Genomic DNA, 20,048 nt, shown 5'->3' with positions numbered 1-20,048 from the left:
TGCAAAGTGCTTAATTCATAGCTCAAAAAAATTACAGAATCACATCAGATCTTAATGGGGGAACGATGTTGGGTATCTATACTGATATGGACTAGGTAATGTGCTAGGAACAAAAAAGATTCCACATCATTTGATGGAAATGAAAATTATCAGCCTACAGAGGGTTGAATTCAAAGACACCCCCAAAAAAAATCAAAGTGGAAAAAGTGATGCGGCAAGCTCGTCCATTTTCCTGAAATGTCACTGCAGCAACTCAAAATGGTTCGGAGTAGTTTGTGTGGCCTCCATGTGCTCGTATGAATGCCTGAGAGTGTCAGGGAGTGCTTCTAATGAGACGGCGCATGGTGTCCTGGGAATCTCCTCCCAGATCAGAACCAGGGAATCACTGAGCTTCTGGACAGTCTGAGGTGCACCAGGAGGAACCCAGGACCCACTGCACCAGCGTAGGGTCTGACAGTGGGTCCAAGGATTTTATCCTGATACCTGATGGCAGTCAGGGTGCCATTGCCTAGCCTGTAGAGGTTTGTGTGTCCCTCCATGGATATGCCTCCCGAGACCGTCACTGACCCACCACCAAACCTATCATGCTGTATGATGTTACAGGCAGCATAACATTGTCCACGGCTCCTCCAGATCCTTTCACATCTGTCACATGTGCTCAGGGTAAACCTGCTCTCATCTGTGAAAAGCACAGGGTGCCAGTGGTGGACCTGTCAATTCTGGTATCTATGGCAGATCCCAGTCATGCTCTGCTGTGCTGAGCAGTGATCAGAGGACCTTCTACAGTCCTGTCCAGCTCTCCCAGAGTAACTGCCTGTCTCCTGGAATCTCCTCCATGCTCTTGAAACTATGTTGGGAGACACAGCAAACCTTCTGGCAATGGGATATATTGATGTGCCATCCTGGAGAAGCTGGACTTAACTGTGCAACCTGTGTTGGGTCCAGATATTGGCTCACACTGCCAGTAGTGACACTGACCCTAGCCAAATGCAAAACTAGTGAAAAAACAGTTGGAAAAGATGAGGAAGGAGCAAATGTCAGTGACCTCCACCTGTAAAACCCTTCCTGTTTTCGGGGTTGTCTCATTGTTGCCCCTTTTGTAAACATGGGTTCTCTTTGCTTTCCCTTTCTGTTAGACTGCCCGTCGGGACCTGACATCATCCCCATTGTGCTAGGTGTGGTAGCCGGCATTGTGCTCATTGGCCTCGCCCTGCTGCTCATCTGGAAACTGCTCATGATCATCCACGACCGCCGAGAGTTTGCAAAGTTTGAGAAGGAAAAGATGAACGCCAAATGGGACACGGTGAGTTGGTAAAACCACAACACTCAGAGGACTAAATCGTGGAAGCGTTAGCTCGAGTTTAGGCTTTACCCTATTACATTTTCTTAAACTAGAAGGGCACTCAGCAGAGCATATACCTCCTCCACCACTAATTATCTATAAGCCAATATTATGCTGCAATAGATACCACCCAGTGTTGTCATACTCCATCATAAATTACTAGGTCACAAAGAGTAGAAATGTATTTTATTGGCTTTTAAAAACTGTAAATTATGATTTAAAAAATGAGATCCACATGAACAGATTATGGCATATATAGTCTGGATATATTTTATGTTTATGTACTCGGAATCCTAGGGGGAAAAAACAAAAAACAAATGTTTGCCGAGATATGAATTGTATTTGTGTATGTGAATTTTCTGTAGGGTTTGTAGTTCACTTTGCATTATTGTATTTTGATTTAAAATAGAAAAAGACAATGAATTATCAAGAGTAATTGTTTATACCTGAGTATGAAATTTCGTCATGATAGATGAAAAATTAACTGGGATATAAATTTTTAAAATTTCAGCAATGGTTGGGGGGGATTTTTGAAATTTTTGGTGACCTTGGCCTTTGACCTTGAAAATGAAATCATGTATTTTTGGCCCCTAAAGTAATATTTCCACAAAGTTTCATGAATTTGGTTCAAAACTTTTCAGCTCTCTTGAAAAGTTTTGAACCAAAATTCAGGCATTTTTTTACTATTGTTCTTATATCTCACAACGGTAAAGAATCCCTTTCTAAATTCCTGAATCCAGATGGTGATCCGGATCGCCACCAAAATTTAATTAGTTCCTGATGCTTAAGGTTGGCTTAAAATTGAAAAAAAGCTAAAACAGCTTGTTTTAGACAGTGGATGAACTAAAGCGCCTCAACAGTCAAATTTTGAACTGAAATTCATGAAACTTTCTGGAAAGATTCCTTAGGGGAAATTTTTTTAAACAAAAGGTATATAATCATATTTTACAGTTCTTTAAAAGCCAATAGAATTAATTCCTACTCTTTGTAATCTAGTAAATTATTGGGTGGTATCTATTGCGGTGTAATATTGGCTTATAGACACTTTGGGGTGGGCGAGGTATGAGCGCCCTTCCAGTTTAGAATAGTGACTCATGCAGAGCTACTCTAGAGTCCAGGAATGAAAACATGGAGCTGGGAATAAGCAGAAAAAGTGAGGAAGTGTCAGCTCTGTGGGCAAATGTGTGAAGTAGTTGTGAGAATACACCTCTTGCTCTGCGGCCATGACTCAGTCCACAATGAGCTCCGGCTCCATGCAGTTGCATTTAGTCTGTTCGGTGAGGGGAGTGAGGGAGTGGCCTTCTCCTCTGCTGTCGGTGCTGCCGCTCGCTGTCCACATGCCATATCTGCATGACCATAAAAGGCAATGGAGCAGAGAATGAGGAAGCCTGCAGAACAACCACTGATGGAAAGCTCAGCTGCTGCTGCTGCTCAGTGTGTGGCAGTTCCAGCAGCAGTGTTTATGATTTGAAGGGAAGAAGCAGAATGCAAATCATAGCTGGTGTTGGTGGAAGATGACCTTAAATACTGTTATTTACCATATTCCTGACACATGGTAGACGGTTTTGAATTTCCACTGATAAACATGTAATAATGTGGACTATGTTTTTATGGTAATGAAGACTGTTTTTGCTCATGTAAAGTAGGGAACCTTTTTAAAGAGAGTGGATTTTAATTTTTTGTTTGTTCACAAAACTTTTTGGCAACACAAGTGAAGCTATAAGAGAAACATGACTACTAAACAGAAACTGTGCAGCACTAATAACTGATAATTACAACAACAGTAATTAGTTATTGTAATGTGCGGCCTTCTGGCCTTTTGCACTCTTAGACCTTTATCTGTCCTTTCCAGTGCTTTTTCCTGCTTCTCTTCGTGTCTCTTTCTTCTGTGTTTTCCATTCATCTTCCCTTCTCTATCTTCTTTTTAGCAAGGGAATCCCATATACAAGAGTCCTATTAACCAGTTCCACAATCCCAGCTATGGGAATAAAGCCGCTGCCTTATAGGTCAAAGTTTGTATTGCTCCCTCTTGCATGAGTGCAGCAACGAAATAATGAATTTATCTGCATGTCTAACCATACATTTAGATTCTAGTCCAGTGAAAAGCATGTTTACATCCAAATTTGATAACTGAATGAACCTGTACCTCTGTGGGAAAACATCCTCCTGCTTGTTAAGCTCAGTAAAGATCTAAAAAAAAAAAAAAAAAAATAATTATCCACAAGTGGTACAACACGTTTTCACATATGAAAGCAAAAACTATCCCTGCTATAACACGGCAAGAGGTGGACAGATCGCCACCCTGCTGCACGGCTAACACAAGAAAGAGACAACCATTCATGCTCACATTCACACCTACGGTTAATTAAGCTAACCCCATGCATGTCATTGGACCGTGGGAGAAAGCCAGAGTACCCAGAGAGAAGCCACTCAGACAGCGGGATAGTTTGCAAACCACACAGAAAGGTCCCATACTGGATTTGAACCCAGGACTTTCTTGCTGTGAGGTGACAGTACTAACCTCTGTGCCACCTGACCTAAAAAAAAAAAAAAGCTCCAGAGAAAGTGGAAACACCAATAGATTCACTGCGTCCATTTCCAGCTGCTTTCAGGAGGGATGAAAAAATAAAAATAAATAACTGCCAGGAGTTCAGACAAAAGAGAACACACAGATAATTGTGATTTATTAAACTTGCTATAAAGTAAAAAGAAACTTTGATTAGTGGATGCAAGTAAATAGTTTTGTTTGCACAAAATAACGTTAAATAACACAGTCCTGCTTGCACGAGGTTAGCACAGCAGGTCCCTTTTTAAATATGGATTTGTCAGCAGCCGGCACGCCCTGTCAGCAGTGCGAGGAGTCGCAAACACAAAAAGGTCTCCGCATGTTTATCTGTGGGCTGATGAGTGCTGTGTCTCGTTAACACGTTTACTCTGTTTGCGATAGTTTTCCTCACTTTTCTCCCTCTTCTCTTTGCATTTCTCAGGGTGAGAATCCAATCTACAAAAGTGCCGTAACAACCGTCATCAATCCAAAGTACGAGGGCAAATGATGGAGCTTTGCCTACCTCGTGACAACACTGTATGGAAAAGAAAATGGGAGGGGCGGGTTTTCTAATGCTCACTGTTTTTGTTTGTTTGTTTATTGTAGCCACCAAATAATAGGGATGCATTTTGCCACTCTGTTCATTCTACTAACTTTTGATTTTCTATGCATCATCTGAAATTTGTACAGTCTGTATAAATGTGTGGTTTTATGTTTTTTGCTTTTTGAGAGAGAATGTGTTTTTGTTTTTGGACAAGCGAACCGTGCCTTTTTTTTTTTTTTTAAATAGAAGCCATCAGTGTTTTGATGAGGGTTGAAATGAATGTTGTTAATGGACAACAGAGGAAGGGTTTCTTTCCAAACGAGCATGCATGCATACAGGGCTGAGTAAGAGGCGGTCAGTGTGTCAGAAACAGACGAGCAGAAGTCTTACTGTGTCTTTAACCTTTTCGACCGAGCGGGAGTCTCTTTGGGTCGAACCCTTCAGATGTAGCGCCGGGTGCGGCAGTAGCGGGATGTGTACAGTAGGTTTTCAGGGTTTTGTGAAAAGCCATAGATGTATTCACAGAACTGAGCTGGAGGTGATGGTATGTTTGTTTTCTGAGTGACCTAATCCACCTGAACAATCTTTTTTTTTTTTTTTGATGTATCTTTGTGTAGAAAAGATCATTTCTTGGGCTGCCTTTCTGGATGAAGGGGCAGTGGTGTACAGTAGTGTTACTGTTCGGCTCCAGGTTTTACTTGCTTAATTTAAAGCCAACTCAGGGCCTTTAATTCTTCTCAGCAATGCCAAATACACACACTTCTGCCTTATTTGCTAACTAATTTGCTTATATTGAAATGCCTTGTTTTTATGTGTACAGTGTGGATGGGAACATTTCCTTTTTTACATCTATGGGTTACTATACCTGACTCTTTAATGGTGCCTCGATCAAATGTTCTTAATTAAAAAGAAATGGGAATGAGAAAAAAGATGAGTGGTAAGAGAATTTTTGGAAGGCTACACCTGTCATCAATTAAGTGCCTTTTTTTGATTTCTCCATCACATTCACAATTGCAATTCTGTTTTCTGGAATTATTTATTGAATAAAACCCCTAAAAAAAAAAAATGGACCCCACATTGTTACGTGTCATTGTGTAATTGCTGTGTAATGGTGATAATTTGATGCATTGGAAACGTAAACCACTACTTTTAAAAATGACTCAACCAGATGAGTCAAATTGCCAACTGGATGAGTTTGTTTACAGGCATCACAACAAGATTGTAGGTGCAGCAGTGGGCAGTCGTCTTGTTTTGTTTTATTATTAAATTATCAACTTTCTGCATCATCAGATGACAAATGAACAACATGAAATGTATTTAAAAATGTTTTTACTGTGCTGTTAATGAGGCCAGTGTTTGTTCTTATCTGTATTATAAAGGATAATGGAAACAGTTTGTTTTTGTTTCACCTTTCAGCAGCAAAGTGCTTTATGTCTATTTCAGAGGTATTAGGATGAGATGTAAGGGAAACTATTTTGCTTTTAAAGGGGGTAACATCAGATTTTAAAACAGGATAAAAAGAAGCTGTTAATAAAATTACAGGGCATGCAGTACAACTTATGATTAAAAAAAATCCCACATATACTGTAAGAAAAGACAAAATGTGAAAAATAAAATTATAAATGTAAATGTATGACATTAGTTCTACGGTCTCACTACCCAGCAGATATCATGAACCACCACCTGGAGCTTATTTGGGCAGGGTCTTTGAAGTAGGAATGCATACAATTATGTACTTCATAAGTTCCTCAGGGGAAAAAAAAGCCTGGTAAAGAGTATCGCATCATCTTATGGAAAGTTTAAAAAAAAAAAGTGTACAGCAGTCAGTGTTAAACATAACCTGTAAGAAAATACAGTAGAATAGCTCAATAAAATAAGAACACATTACAAAATAGCTCAATAAGTTTAAAAAAGAAACCTCAATTAAACAGACAAAGGAGTTCACTGAGTAAAAATGAAAGACTGGTCATCTAAGATTTATTTAAATAAAATAATTAAAAATGTGAACCATAGAAGAAACAACTATTATAAGTTTAGCATTTTTTAGTTTTATTTCATTATTATTATTATTGTTGTTATTATTGTATATAACTTATTTATTTACTTTTTTTAAATTAATTAATTTTAGCATGGAAATCAGCTACAAGCTAGTGCTTGTCCTGACATTGCCAGCCAATCACGTTGCGCTCCATCCCCCGTGGAGCGTGACGCCACGAGCAGAGTGCTCTCTACAGGTGATTGGTGGCCTCGGCGGGCCAATCAGAGCGCGTCGATTACAGCAAAGTTGTTAACCCCCAACAGTAGCACTTTGGTTTCCACCTCTCTAGTTTCAGCCTGCCGTACATCGACAAGGAGTTTTCAACGGCCAGAATAAGCCGTTTTTTTTTGGTGGACGTACACCGGACAGCGGCTCTTCGTGCCCGGACAGCGGCGGACCGACTGTTTTTTATAATGAAGCCAACTAGAAGAACTAGCTGTGGCTAACGTCAGTGGTAGTTGGCTGCCTCTGTGGCTAGCTGCGTCGTGTTGCCTGTCGTTTTTTTTTTTTTCTTTAAACTTCTGACTTGCAGAAATATTGTCCATCTGTCTTTAAAGCCCCGACGTGTGTCCGATGGTCGACTTGGTGAGTATTTTTCTGCCATGTTTTTTTTTTAACTTGAATCGATGGTCGCCTGGAAAAAAAAAAAGGCCCATCGTGATTAGTGTTTTCTGGCATCAGATGATTTCATACACGCAATCAAATTCCTGGCTGGTCAGCTGGATGCGATTCAGCACTAAAACCACAAGTTTCTAATCACTTTGCCAGCTCCCGAAGCTTGGAGACCGTGTTATGGATCGATATGTTCGGATGAAACGTTTATTGTTTGTATAAAACAAAAATCTAATACACTAGTTGTTACAGTTAGGTGGAAAAAATAAGATGTCGGAAACCTGATCTGGGTAATTTGGGGGGAGGGGGGGCATCAGCAAACGGTGGCTTCCTCATTAAGAGGCTCCAGGTAATTTTTTAAAATTTGATTTCTTCTCTGGAATTTCCATCATCTTGCTTGGAAATGTAGCACTGGCGGATCATGGGCTTTAGGGTGTGTGGCTGAACAGTGCCAGGCAGCTCCTGTGGTCTGCTAAGGAACTGCTTGGCCCTGGCCTGCATTGGGTCTGGATCATAGCCTTATGCCCCACTCCACTGTATTATCTAACCTACACGAGCTTCCTGCATAAAACACCCATCGAGCAGGAAGACCTCTGAGTGTTCAAACCAGCTTGGCCAGATGAAGCTTAGATGAAGAGCTGCCTCATGGTGACCGGTTGTCCTGCTGTCATTATTAGTTAATAATTATTAATAAAATCCTGCTTAGCATAAAAACTGGATTGGGTTTGCCTCAACGTCTGCATTAGAAGGGATGCAGATCAGGAAAGGACAGTATTTCCTGTGCTTTCCAGTGATTTGTGTGAACTTTTTGTGGGACAAACCCCACCCACATGGCACCTCTGTGTGGTGTGCTGACCTAAAGTATGTGAGGTATGAAAGCCATGTATTTAGGTTGAGGTGGTCTCTTTTGTATTTTTAGGTGTTTTTGGAAGCATAAATGTCAAGGTCACGAGCCTAACTTACTAAAAAAATTGTCACTCAAGCTCTTGTCATTTTTGCATAACCACAGGACACTCGAGGCCTTGTCCTCAGACTGCCCATTCTCAAAGTTTCTGGAAATTAAAGACCATTTCAAGGCTTTATTCTGCAGTACAACTTAATATGGGCCTGGCCAAAGATGTCCAGCGGGTGTTGTTATTGCTGTATTACACAAAATTTCTTCAGAAACCTGCACATGTGCCACTATCCACTTTTTAGTCATAGGCTCATGACAGTGGCAGGCAGCAGAACTGTCTAAAAGAAGAAAAGTACTGCAATATTGCTGACGATGTACTGATAATGTATAGCAAATACAATTAATGATAAGAAACTTTAAGAAATCAATTTTTAAAAAATGTACAAAAGTACTGATAAATGCAAGCAGCTTTTATTTTAAATGAAACCTGCTAGTTTTATGTTCAAATAAAATCTTGTATAAGATGGTTTCAGCTGCACAGTGGAGCTGTGGCTAGCAAGAAGGTTCTGGGTTTGAATCCACCATCTGATCTTTCTGTGTGGAGTCTCCCAGTGTCTGCGTGAGTTCACTCCGGGTACTCCGGCTTCCTCCCAGAGTGCAAAGACATGCAGTTAGTGGGGTTAGGTTAATTGGGGATTCCAAAATTGTCCGTAGGTGCGAATGTAAGTGCGAATGGTTGCACCTCTGTGTCAGCCCTGCAACACGCTGGCGACCTGTCCTGGGTCACCTGCCCCTCACCCTGTGGCAGCTGGGATAGGCTCCAGCCCCCCCACGGCTCTAAATTGGATAAGCAGAAGAAAATAGATGTAAGATGGTTTCGTGTGTCATAGCAGGGGTCCATGATCCCAATAATGCTTTGCCTCCTGGTAATGCATACAAATATAAATGAATATGGCTGAGCGTCTGTTTGCTCCCTGTGAGATCCTTTACAGTCGAAACAGTAAATAACACGTCACCGGGATCTCAAGCTTAACTTGAATCCCAGGCACTTACCTGTGGTGGCGTTCACAGCCTTTTTCCTGTCTCAAAACAGACCTTTGGGGGCGATTATGCATGCAAGGGCAGTTGGTCTACATATTTAATTGAGGCAATAAGTCTGTTAGACCTTACTTACCAGAGGCCTATGCACTTTCCAGGTGGCCATTTGATGACCATAAATGGGTGATTCTCCTCCTAGGTGGGTGGAAAAATGTGCAAGAAACCATAAATTAATCACTTCTTAAAAATGTCAACCTGCTGCTGGCATTGGATGATGATTGGATGATGCCAGATGTAGTAGATGCTTCACTGGATCGTCAGAAGTGGCGAGATCCAAAGGTGGAGGATGGCCTGTACCGCAAAGCAGGATTGGGGGCTGAGCTTGGCATCTTCAGGGTTAACTCTGCATTTACAGAGTTACAAAGCTGATTCGTTTCTTAATGGGGTACAGTCTGCTCCAAAGCAGGTTATGTTTGAGATTAGAGATCACTCCAGACACCTTTTATAACAATTTTATGCCTAATGATCCTAAAACTAGGAGCTCATCTATGCTTGACCTTATATCAAGTTTGCACATAGACTAAGCCTACGTCTGAATTGATGTCTAGTAGAGAGGGAAGTGGACTTTTTGACCGGATTGTTTAACATAATCTTGGAAAGTGAGAGGATGCCTGAGGAACGGAGAAGTGTACTGGTCCCAATTTTCAAGATCACAGGTGTTGAGCAGAATTGTAGCAACTACAGAGGGATAACACTGATGAGCCATACCATGAAGCAATGGGAAAGACTTGTTGAAACTAGGTTAAGAAGAGAAGTGGCTATCAGCAAGTAGGAGAATGGCTTCATGCTGAGAAAGAGCACTACAGATGGAGTGTTTGCTGTGAGAGTTGATGGAGAAGTATAGAGAAAGTTAGAAGGAGCTTCACTGTGTCTTTGTAGATCTAGAGAAAGCAGATGATAGGCTGCCAAGAGAGGAACTGTGGTACTGCATGAGGAAGTCAGGAGTGACAGAGGAGTATGTGAGGGTGTTGCAGTACATGTGGGAAGACAGCGAGACAGTGGTGAGATGTGCTGAAGGAGTGATATGTGGGATTATATCAGGGACGCCTTCTTGTTTGCAGTGGTGACAGACAGGCTGACAGATGAGGTCAGCCAGGAATCTCAGTGGACCATGATCCCAGACGACATTGTGATCTGTAGTGAAAGTAGGGAGCAGGTGGAAGAGATTGTGGACAGGTGGAGGTATGCTCTGAAGAGAAGAGGAATGAAAGTCAGTAGAAGCAAGAGAGAATATGTGTGAGAATCAGAGGGACACAGGTGTAACAGCTGAGATACAAGGAGCAGAGGTAGTGAAAGTAGATGAGTTTAAATACCTGGGGTCAACCATCCGAAGCCATGGACAATGCACAAGATAGTAGCAAGAGGGAAAGGGAAGCTTTAAAGATGGTAGTGAAACCTGCTATGATTTATGGTTTGGAGACAGCGACTCTGACAAAAAGACAGGAGGCCGAGCTGGAGGAGGCAGGGGTGAAGATACTAAAGAGTGACCAGGATGGAAAAGATTGGAGAACAGGTTGAACAGTTTGGGGACAAAGGTAGAGAGGCGAGGCTGAGGCGGTTTGGACATGTACAGAGGAGGGATAGTGGATATACCGGACAAGCGATGCTGAAGATGGAGCTGCCAAGCAGGAGGAAAAGACCACAGAGAAGATTCATGGACATGCAGAGGGTTGGTGTGACAGAGGAGGACGCCAGGGATGGGGGTGAGATGGAGGCAGGTGATCTCTGTGGCAACCTCCAAATGGGACCAGCTGAAAGAAGAATAATCCTGGCTATTCTGAGCTTGTTTGGTAGCTTATGCTCCAGATTATGTTTAACATGAGAGATTAGCATTTAAATAATCTTTGACTAATCATTTCCCTGAAAAATGGTGTCACCATTCCTGGAAGATCTCTTTGACTTAAGTGTGCCAGTAGTAGGAGGGTGTGTAGTTGTTGTTAGAGACCATCTAAAGTTTTTCTGTGACCCTAGGTGAGGCCTGCTCACTTGCATGCCTCTGCAACGCTGACAAGCATGTATAAAATTTGAATATCTGTATGCTTGAATATCTGTACCAATCTCACTGGGCTAGTAAAATAACCAAGACAACCACATTTCACTCAAAATTAAAATAAAATGCCAACATCATTGTGGTGCTGGAGGGAAAAGTGTGAGGATCCCCAAGGATGGGAGGACTGATCCTGTGAACAAGTCAAAGTCAGTCAGATGAGGGTTTTTGAGATATTTCAGACCTGACCAAAGTGGTTGAGGGACAGAAAGTAATCTGCTTTAGTATTATCAAGAACTTGACACTATACTCTTTTGCAGCTTTAATATTGGTGCAAAGATCTGGAGCTTGCAAACAAGTGAGAAACTCATTTTGTGCTACATGTAAACACAGCCAGGTGTGCTGGTTGGATGGCCAGACCAGGCGGCTCTGCTGACAATTATAAACAGGTGGTGGACAAATGGTTTGTCTTTGCTCCACCCAGAGCACCCTGTTCTAAACCTCCTTTTAAACTACAACTGAACAACTCACCAAGTCTGAGGTTTTTGGCTAAATGTCCCTTGCACTGTTATCAATTTGCTTGCAGGTCCTTGTGGAACCATCTAAGGATTTAATGATGAGAAGAAAACCTCAGTTCCCCTGGGTGGACCCTGGCTAAACAAAATGTCACCGCTGCCAACAGGTAGGCTATTTTAATGGTAGTAAAATATTATGTTAACTACGTTAAATGAAACAAACCTATGTGCTAATCTCACCCTGGAAGCACCACAGTTTCAGCCTGTTGAGATAAGCGTGGTCACTTGTAAGCTTTTGACTCATGTATAGTAATATAAACAGTCATATCACTGCACAGTTTTTGATGCAATAACACAAGGAAATGGTGCACAGTGAGTCTTTTGTAATACATACAAAAATGCATGTTGGTGATTTGATCCTTTGCCTGTCAGACCAGAAGAGGGCAGCGTTGTGTTCACGTGGTGAGGTGTATCACCTGGAATAAACAGGGTTTTTTTTTGTTTGTTTGTTTGTTTGTTTTTAATGATGGGCTGTGGTCAGATCAGAGTGATAAGTTTGAGTGGATTAGAGCAAATCTGTCAGCTTGGTTATCTCTGCCCTGTGGTATTTAAGGCATTGGCTTGCAGTTTGAAGATTTTGTGCCTCCTGTATCGTTTACCAAAGGATAAAATGCACTCCAATGAAAGACTTTCAGTGTATAGTAGAATTCTGCTTAATAGTACTTTTATTCATTTTCATGAATGACAGGGGTTTGGTTGGAAAAAAATGTGCGTTTTTGTTATTCCCTGACAATAAATGGAGGGTTGTTAATCAGGGTGATAAGTTTCAGTGAATCAGAGGAGTTGTTTCAGCTCGGTTAATTGAAGCTGTTCTCTCTGGCTCATTTAAGGTTTTGGCCTGCAGGAAATTTTAGAATTTTGTGTCCGATTTTGTTTAAGAAGCATAAAATACAATGCAATGAAAGATTTTCTGTGTATTTCACATAAAACTACATATTTTTAGTAGGTTTTATAAATGAGAATTTATGTTGTATTAGCTATTCTTATTATTATTTAACCATGCACCCATTTTAACAACTTTTTATGTGATTAGAAGAAAATCTAAAAATTTGTTTAATGTAAAAAATGTGGAATTTAGCGTTTCTTGGCTCATATATTATATAAATTTTTAGTAAATGGCGCATTTTTTAGGAGTTGTGCAAAAAAAATTGGGACCTTTTTTCTTTTTTCGTGATGTCTTTTTATTCTATTAGCCCCATTATTATTTATTTTTTAATCACATTATTTTATTTCAGTCATTAAGTTTATAAAGGGGAATATATGACATAACTATTTGTCTTATAATTCATCTTAATTTTTATTACATTTTTAAATATATATATTTCGGCCGTTGCCGGTGTTTATTTCAATAATTAATGTGTATGTGTGGAAAAGGAGTTCGCAAGAAATGCCCCCTTCCCCCTACCCCCGCAACGCGCAAGCGCTCGGGACCGTGTGGGAATGGTCGGTCCACGAACTGGGGGTTGGACCGCTCCGAGCGAAACAGAGCAAACGAGTTTTAAATGTCCGCCATGTTGTCCATGGCGCACTGAACCAACGGTAGGGAGCGGAGCGTCGGAAAAAAACAGTCCGAGAGAGAGCGACCAAGATCCGGGCCTTCCCCCGGCTCCGTTGGCGACGCCCTAAATACAAGCTACAACCATTCGAACGTTAGAATAGAGACTAACCGCACAGAAACATCCATGAAAGCTCCACTCGGTACCGTTGTGAATATTAGGAGATCGGATAGATTTATATTGCACCTCGAATTGTGAAAAATGAGTAAATTGTCGTTTCGGGCACGGGCGCTGGACGCTTCCAAGCCACTACCCGTCTTCCGTTGTGAGGATTTACCCGACCTACACGAATATGCATCAATTAACCGGGCAGTGCCGCAGATGCCGACGGGGATGGAGAAAGAAGAGGAATCGGTATGCTTTAACCGTTTGAAAATGTGAATTTATACGCTTTGTTTCATTTTTATATGATCACAGGCGTCCCTCTTTTTTTCTGCGCAAGCTTTCACAAAATGGCCGCCAATTTCCTCAGGAGAAACACGACGGATTTTTGCCGCAAACGGCTCATATGCGGAGCTTGGACAGATGCTTGGGCAAAGCGGGGATGCTCTGATTTATTATTGGATAAAATTGTCGTGTTTGACCGGTATATTTGTGCGTGAGGTGATTTTCTGAGTACAAAGGAGTCATGTGACTTGAGCGATTCCGACATTTTGTCTCGTCTGTCAGGACGGGGCCTTGTGTTGGCGTAATTGCAGCGTACCAGGGCAAGGGGGAGCTAGCGATTTCAGATTATGTGGCATCTTTGCCACTAGCAGTTAAAAATGTCAACAAGGTGGCCATGCATCGGAGAAAATGCCGCGGTGCTCGTCTTGAACTGAGTTAATATAAACATTTGTGTGGCGTTCAGCTCAGCGCGTTGTGTGTCATGATTGCAGCTTCTGTTGCCACGTTTTTTGTGATGAAAATATCTCCGTACGGTGCAGCCCGGCGTGTTTATTAGTATGGAAGATGATGTGGGTCTGTTCTGTGATGCTGCCATTAAGTTACTGCATGTGTAGCTGTCACAGGTGAATGACTTTAGTCACACTAACGTGGGGGAGGGTTCTCTGTAATATGTCACTTACGTTGACTTTCCAGAAGTGGCATTACAGGAATACTGCTGTGATCGGCATCTCTGATTTCAATGGGTGCATATAAGGATATGTAAACATCAGAACGAAACCCGAAAAGGTTAAATTATTTAAATGTCCTGTAGTTTATGTATTATATATATTTTGTGTAAGTGTTGTTAAATAAGATTGGAACCTCTTTCTTGTGCAACTTTGTTTTCCGTTACTCCACAGAGAAGGTGCTGTGCTGGGATGAACATTTCTCTGATTCACCTGCGTTGGAGGTTGAATATCCATATAAGCACCTTGTTAATTTGAAAATGTTATCATAGAAGCTTACAAATAAAGTGTTTTCAGTTTGATGCCCCAGCAAGTAGATGAAGTCTGCTTCCTGCTGCATCCCACAGGGGTGTTGTTATTTAAATGTGGGGAGGGTGTGTGAAGCGCAGGCACCCTGTGGGATTTTTTTTCCCCCCGTTTTCTTTTCATGTAATTTACTATACAACAGTCTGACACAGCAGAGCCTTCATCCTGGGTGTATTAAACAATATATCTGCTTCTCCGAGGACTTTGCTGTGCAGCTGACCCAGCAAGTCTTGACTGATGTTTAAATATAAGGCTGGGGGGGGGGGTCTGTGTTGGATACTTTTTTATTTTTAAATTATTCAGGCAAAGTGTGTTGCAGCCAGTCTCGTGGAGGCTCGGTGTCAGGGGTTCAGTGTGTCAGATGGCACAGTGGGCTGGCAGACCAGCGGCACGTGGCGCTCCAGTGGAGATCAGGGTGGTAGGAATGGGGGGGGTGCTGTCACTTCAAAGTCTGTGCTCTGCTCAGCTGGAGTGCTTGGTTATGTAACAGTCATATTATCATAAGAGGTAGGCCAAGGCCTGCTGCGTGCCAGCCGCTCCGTGTTTGGAGCTGTCTGTTGTGAATTCTGCATCAGACGTTAGACGAAAATGTATTTTGAGTTGTTGTTGTTGCTGCTTGTAGCTATTTTTAGCTTTTTTAAGAGCATGTATTTGTTTTGCCTCCACACTGGGAAGCTCATTAATCTACACAGGGATAAATGGTGCCTCCTTTTTTTTTTTTTTTTTTTTTTTTTTTTTTTTTTCTCTTCTCTTTCCTAGATATACTTGACCCACTGAAAGTGAAAACTGGATTTATTTTTCAGCAGCAGTCTGAAGGTGTTCAAAGAAAGCATCAGCTTTGCATGTTTCACTTTCCACCACCTAAGCCACACTACTCAGTGCTGAGTGGTCTGCAGAGTGACTCCCTGCTAATAGAAAGCTTTCAGCAAGGGGCAGGGAGATGTGTTACATAGTATGTTCAGGATAGTTGGGCTTTCTCACGGGTTTTTCTGTCTCAAAATGGACTTTTGGAGGGTAACTTGTTACCTGATGTCATCATTTTATACACAAATGTATTTTAAATACAAGCTTGAGTAAATTAAATGCTGCTTACAAACAAGCTATTTAAAAGTTCAGTCCTGGCGACTTTTCTGCTGCCAAAACCTCTTTGGAGTGTGCCAAGATTATTTAGACTGGGGGAGGGGGGGACTCAGCAAACCCTAATATCCAGTGAGAGATAACTGGTATCATAGCAGTGGTTGTCATCATTCTGTTGACCCAGGCTTTCTGCTCCCGGCTCTGTGCTCACTTACATAAAACTGTTTGACGTATCATTTGCTTCTTCTGCTCTAAATGGATCAGCTGAGCGCTGTCAAATGAGCTGGTTGTGGAGGTTATAAAGAATATGCAACTAAAACAAGGAAAGCAATACTACAGAAATTTAATAATGTCAGTTCATCAGTTAATATATTGCCACTTAATGCACCTTTTTAATACATTAGAGCTCTGAACCTTTGTACATTTAACCATGAGTAGATTAGGAATGACTGTCTAACGATGAGCTAAATGGAAGTGATGTGGACATCTCTTTAGGTTGTGGCCAGTGAAATTATTTCTACGCATTCAATATTCTTGGTGATAAATGACCTCCAAATGAACTGATCATTTGTCTTTTATTAGCTGCAGGAAATCTACTTGGTAGATTGAGCATTATTTCCTGCACATCTTTCTTCTGTGGTGTTGCTAACGCGTGGCTCAACAAGTTGCATTTATAAAGTGCTGAGCAGAGACTGTGCCTCACTTGGAGAACTTGGGAAATTAATTTGAACATGTGGCACTTCAGGAAGGGTTTAAACTGAATCCTCAATTTTACCTGTTTTATTTATTTTTTTGCTGCTCAGGCCATGCTCTTCAGCATAAGTTAAGAGTATCAACTTCACGACACTGAAAACTGCAGACTCCAGGCTTCATAGTCCACCTCTGTGCTCAGCTCAGGCCACAGAGTGCCTTCCAACACTGTTACATCCTTTTAGGCACAAGAAAAGTAAATACATTTGAAAGCCACATTGCTTTCCAACTTGAGTATTTTCACCGTGTGTGTGTGTGTGTGTGTGTGTGTGTGTGTGTGTGTGTGTGTGTGTGTGTGTGTGTGTGTGTGTGTGTAACATGGCTCTACCAAAGAGCCGTCATTGCTGAAATTCCCTCAGCACGTGTAGTGTGTTTGTTTTGGAGCCAGGCACTTTGTCTTGTGTTTACGTTTGGGTGAAAGTGAGGTCAGTGTCTGCAGCCCTGCTGGGAACCCACAGGCATCTGTTGTTTTTGCCTCTTTTCCAGACACACTTCTTGCGTGTGCGCGCGCACACACACACAGATTCTCACACTCTGGCGGGACACCAATTTCTCACCATACTTGACCTTGATGGGTGGGAAAGTGGGGCATGTCGCCTGTCCAAAGTCTCCCCTGCCTACATGTTGCCAAATTCAAAGCTGTGTGCATCAGCCATCTCACTTTTCTTTTGACTGCTGACAGTTTGCTACTGGACATGTTTGCGCTGTGGGGAAATTAACACCAGCTTCCAGGCAGGGTTTCAGGTCAGTTCCTTGGCAAGTTTACCAGATGGGTAAAAATTGGAGGAATTGCTCAGTCTGTGATCTATGGATGGAAGGGTACATATACAGTTCCAGGTAGGGATGCTCGTGACAACTAACTTACAAATCAGTTAACCCTTTAATACTGAACCTGTCGCCAGAGACAGAACATACTTCAAAAGTGCCGACTTCCAGCAACAATTACCGTAATAACTTTGTTGGCTGTGAAGTGCAATTTCTAAGCTTTCTGAAACCGTTTTAATTTTTCCGATAGGACAAACGGGCGCGTAATTCAAAGTTCCTTTGATCAGTCGCTTCAGTGATGATGCGCTCCGCGTTGACAAATTGTTCACGGCAAGTAGGGGCATTTAACGGCTGCTTCAGCAGTGATCGCCACTGTTATAGGGTTAAACAGGAGAAAGGAAATTAGCCAATCAAGAAGCATCTATACAGCTCTTGTTTTTACAAGCCTGACTTAAAATTGCCTTTTTAAAGGCATGTAAGCATGATCAGTCCAGTGGTAGTGGTGAAGACAGTTGAGCAAACTTTTGCTTTTTCCTGTTATTTCTGTCCATTTAATAAAGAAGCGTTAAATGCGAAAGAGTGACACCCCCAATAACAACATGATTGTTTTTACACTTTTAAAATGTAATTCTGGTGTTCGTTTTTCTCCCCATCCTGCTGAAATTTAAGAACCTTTTAAAACTGATCATATGTATTGTGAAATAACCAAAGCATGTTTTAAATGCTGCTGAAATGCGTAGTACTGTGTGTGTGATTGGTTTTCAGAGCATGGTTCACATTGGCCAGAACCAGCAGTCTTATTTTAACACACCCGCCTGTGCAGAAGCAAAGGCAGCAACATTTAATTTTACTCATCTAGTCAATTTAGTTGTGATTACTTCATCTGCACTGCTTTATTGTGCAGTCTGGTTGATAAGCAACAAATTCAAAACCTTATTTCTGGGTTCAGGCTTGTACTGCAGCGCTTTGTCTTTTTAAATAGGCACAAGCCAACAAAACCGTCGACTTGTTTTTCACTTTGTACAACTTTGTTTCTGCCCTTTGGGGACTCAGCATCTTCAGCTTACATCTTCCCTGTATTAATGTGTTTGTCAACCAAAGGTACCAAATCATTATACATCACCTAGCCCAACTTCATTAACCCACCAAACATCACTAGTATTTAGTTTTCTGTATTAATTTACTTCCAGAGCAGAGCTATATGTCTACTGCTTCAGTCAGAAAATGGCGCGTCATCCTTAGATGTCACTTAGCTAGCTAATTTTCTGCTAGCTACACCTCACAAGTCCCTGAAACTTCATTGTTACATCTGGGCAAACAGGCACACTGATCATTTTTGTTGGAGCAGCAAGAAATTGGGTCATCATTAAACTTCCAGTGGGAATTTATTGTAGAGCATTTGAAACAGGAAATGGCTGAGCTCAGAATTAAAACATGGGTTGTTTATCAAATAGATTTCTGTCAAGTAAAAAGTACTTTGCCATAATTATACCCCCCCCCCCAAAAAAAAAGGTCCATTTTGAGCTGAGGGGAAAAAAAACCCTGAAATCCCTATTCCCAACGTGAATTTGAATGATTTTTTTTGCACCATTTTTAAGTTATGAAGCTGCAAGTTCTGAAGACTTGATTGTCATGACCCTGATATCAGACAGAGTCTGACTGATTCAGAGGTCTGAACGGAGGCAAATTCACTGCCGATTTCTTTTAATGTGTGGAACGGGATGGAAATTTCATCGTTTGTCTGCTACTTTACAAAGTGCCTGACAAAGTTTGAATTGACCAACTGCGGCCAAAAGCCCAGGCTCGTAGCTGCCATTACTTTCCCACCTCTTCTACTCTGGGTGTTGAAAATGGTCTTCTCCCACACATTGTGCATAAAACTGCTTTTGTACTGTAGCTACGCATCCCTCAACAGCCTCTTACCAGACTGTCCCTTGCGGCTGTCCATCATGTTAAGTGGCATTTACAGTGTCTGGGACAGTAGCTGTCAGAGGCGAGACTGGAGAAGGTGGAGGAGGCCGCGGCTGGCTCAGCAGACTCGACAGTGATCGATGTGGTCATTTTAGAGGGCTATTTCTGGACTCCTCTGTGTATGTGAGGAAAAGAGTGCACTCGTGTGTATTTGAGGGCATCGGTTAATGCTCTGCACTCTGACTGTTCATCTCAATCTGAGTCTATTTATTGTCAGGCAAATGACCACAGCCGGGAAAGTAAACAACCATGCTGCTTGATTAGGTTTGGCAGGCGATGTATTTTTGCTCAAGGCTGTTTAGTTGATAAAGTTTTCCATTATTGCAAAGCGGCCCGGGGGGCGGAAATTTGGAATAATATGGGAATGTGGAGGATTATGGCATTTGATACACATTCACATGGTATTTGTATGGCACCATTCATGCAAGTTAGTGCAGAGCAGAGTGCTTTACAGATGACTGACAAGCCCATAAAACAGACAGAAAAAGAAATAAAAGCAGTTAAACTAAATTTAAAAGATGAAACGAGATAAGGGAACATCAAAAAAACCTCAGAACTGTTTGAATGTAGAAAGTAAAGTAAGGGAGGTATGTAATGGCATAAGACGCAGTAATAGTTGATCTCTAATTAGCATAACTAAAATAATGCAATGCTAGATAAAATTAAAAAGCTTAAACAATAAAAGGGAGTTGAGTTTTAGGGAGGACTCAAAGGTTTCTCCAGCCGAGGGAGTAGCTGCATCCTCGGAACAGATCGCAGCACCACATGGCAACAATAAATGTAAAATACAATCGCTCGCCTCGGGTGTAGTAGACAGACTGCATGATATTGTTAGGCCCAAAAAGTCCAAATGGTGGTGATGAACATTGTGCTCT

General features: G+C 41.6%; 2 protein-coding genes across 4 annotated transcripts in view; both read left to right on the top strand.

Annotated features, from left to right (window-relative positions):
• Window positions 1-5,739, top strand: part of LOC115795528 (integrin beta-1-like) — a 29,307-nt gene extending 23,568 nt beyond the window's left edge. The window contains exons 15-16 of one of the 2 annotated variants that reach the window (XM_030751494.1): window positions 1,137-1,303; window positions 4,330-5,739. In XM_030751494.1, the coding sequence (XP_030607354.1) occupies window positions 1,137-1,303; window positions 4,330-4,395 (233 nt within the window). In that variant the 3' untranslated portion in view covers window positions 4,396-5,739. The remainder of the gene's footprint in view (window positions 1-1,136; window positions 1,304-4,329) is intronic. The other variant, XM_030751493.1, reaches the window with a different exon arrangement.
• Window positions 5,740-6,746: 1,007 nt separating this feature from the next.
• Window positions 6,747-20,048, top strand: part of LOC115795724 (enhancer of polycomb homolog 1-like) — a 35,648-nt gene continuing 22,346 nt past the window's right edge. Inside the window, exons 1-2 of one of the 2 annotated variants that reach the window (XM_030751769.1) lie at window positions 6,747-7,054; window positions 11,648-11,743. Coding sequence is in view for 1 of the 2 variants with exons in the window: in XM_030751768.1 (XP_030607628.1) it covers window positions 13,394-13,546 (153 nt within the window). In the remaining variant the exon portion in view is untranslated. Of the gene's footprint in view, window positions 7,055-11,647; window positions 11,744-13,069; window positions 13,547-20,048 lie in introns of those variants that run through there. The other variant, XM_030751768.1, reaches the window with a different exon arrangement.

Source organism: Archocentrus centrarchus, chromosome 17, assembly GCF_007364275.1.
Source record: "Archocentrus centrarchus isolate MPI-CPG fArcCen1 chromosome 17, fArcCen1, whole genome shotgun sequence".
In the NCBI taxonomy this organism is placed as follows: domain Eukaryota; kingdom Metazoa; phylum Chordata; class Actinopteri; order Cichliformes; family Cichlidae; genus Archocentrus; species Archocentrus centrarchus.
This window is presented reverse-complemented; position numbering and strand designations above follow the sequence as displayed.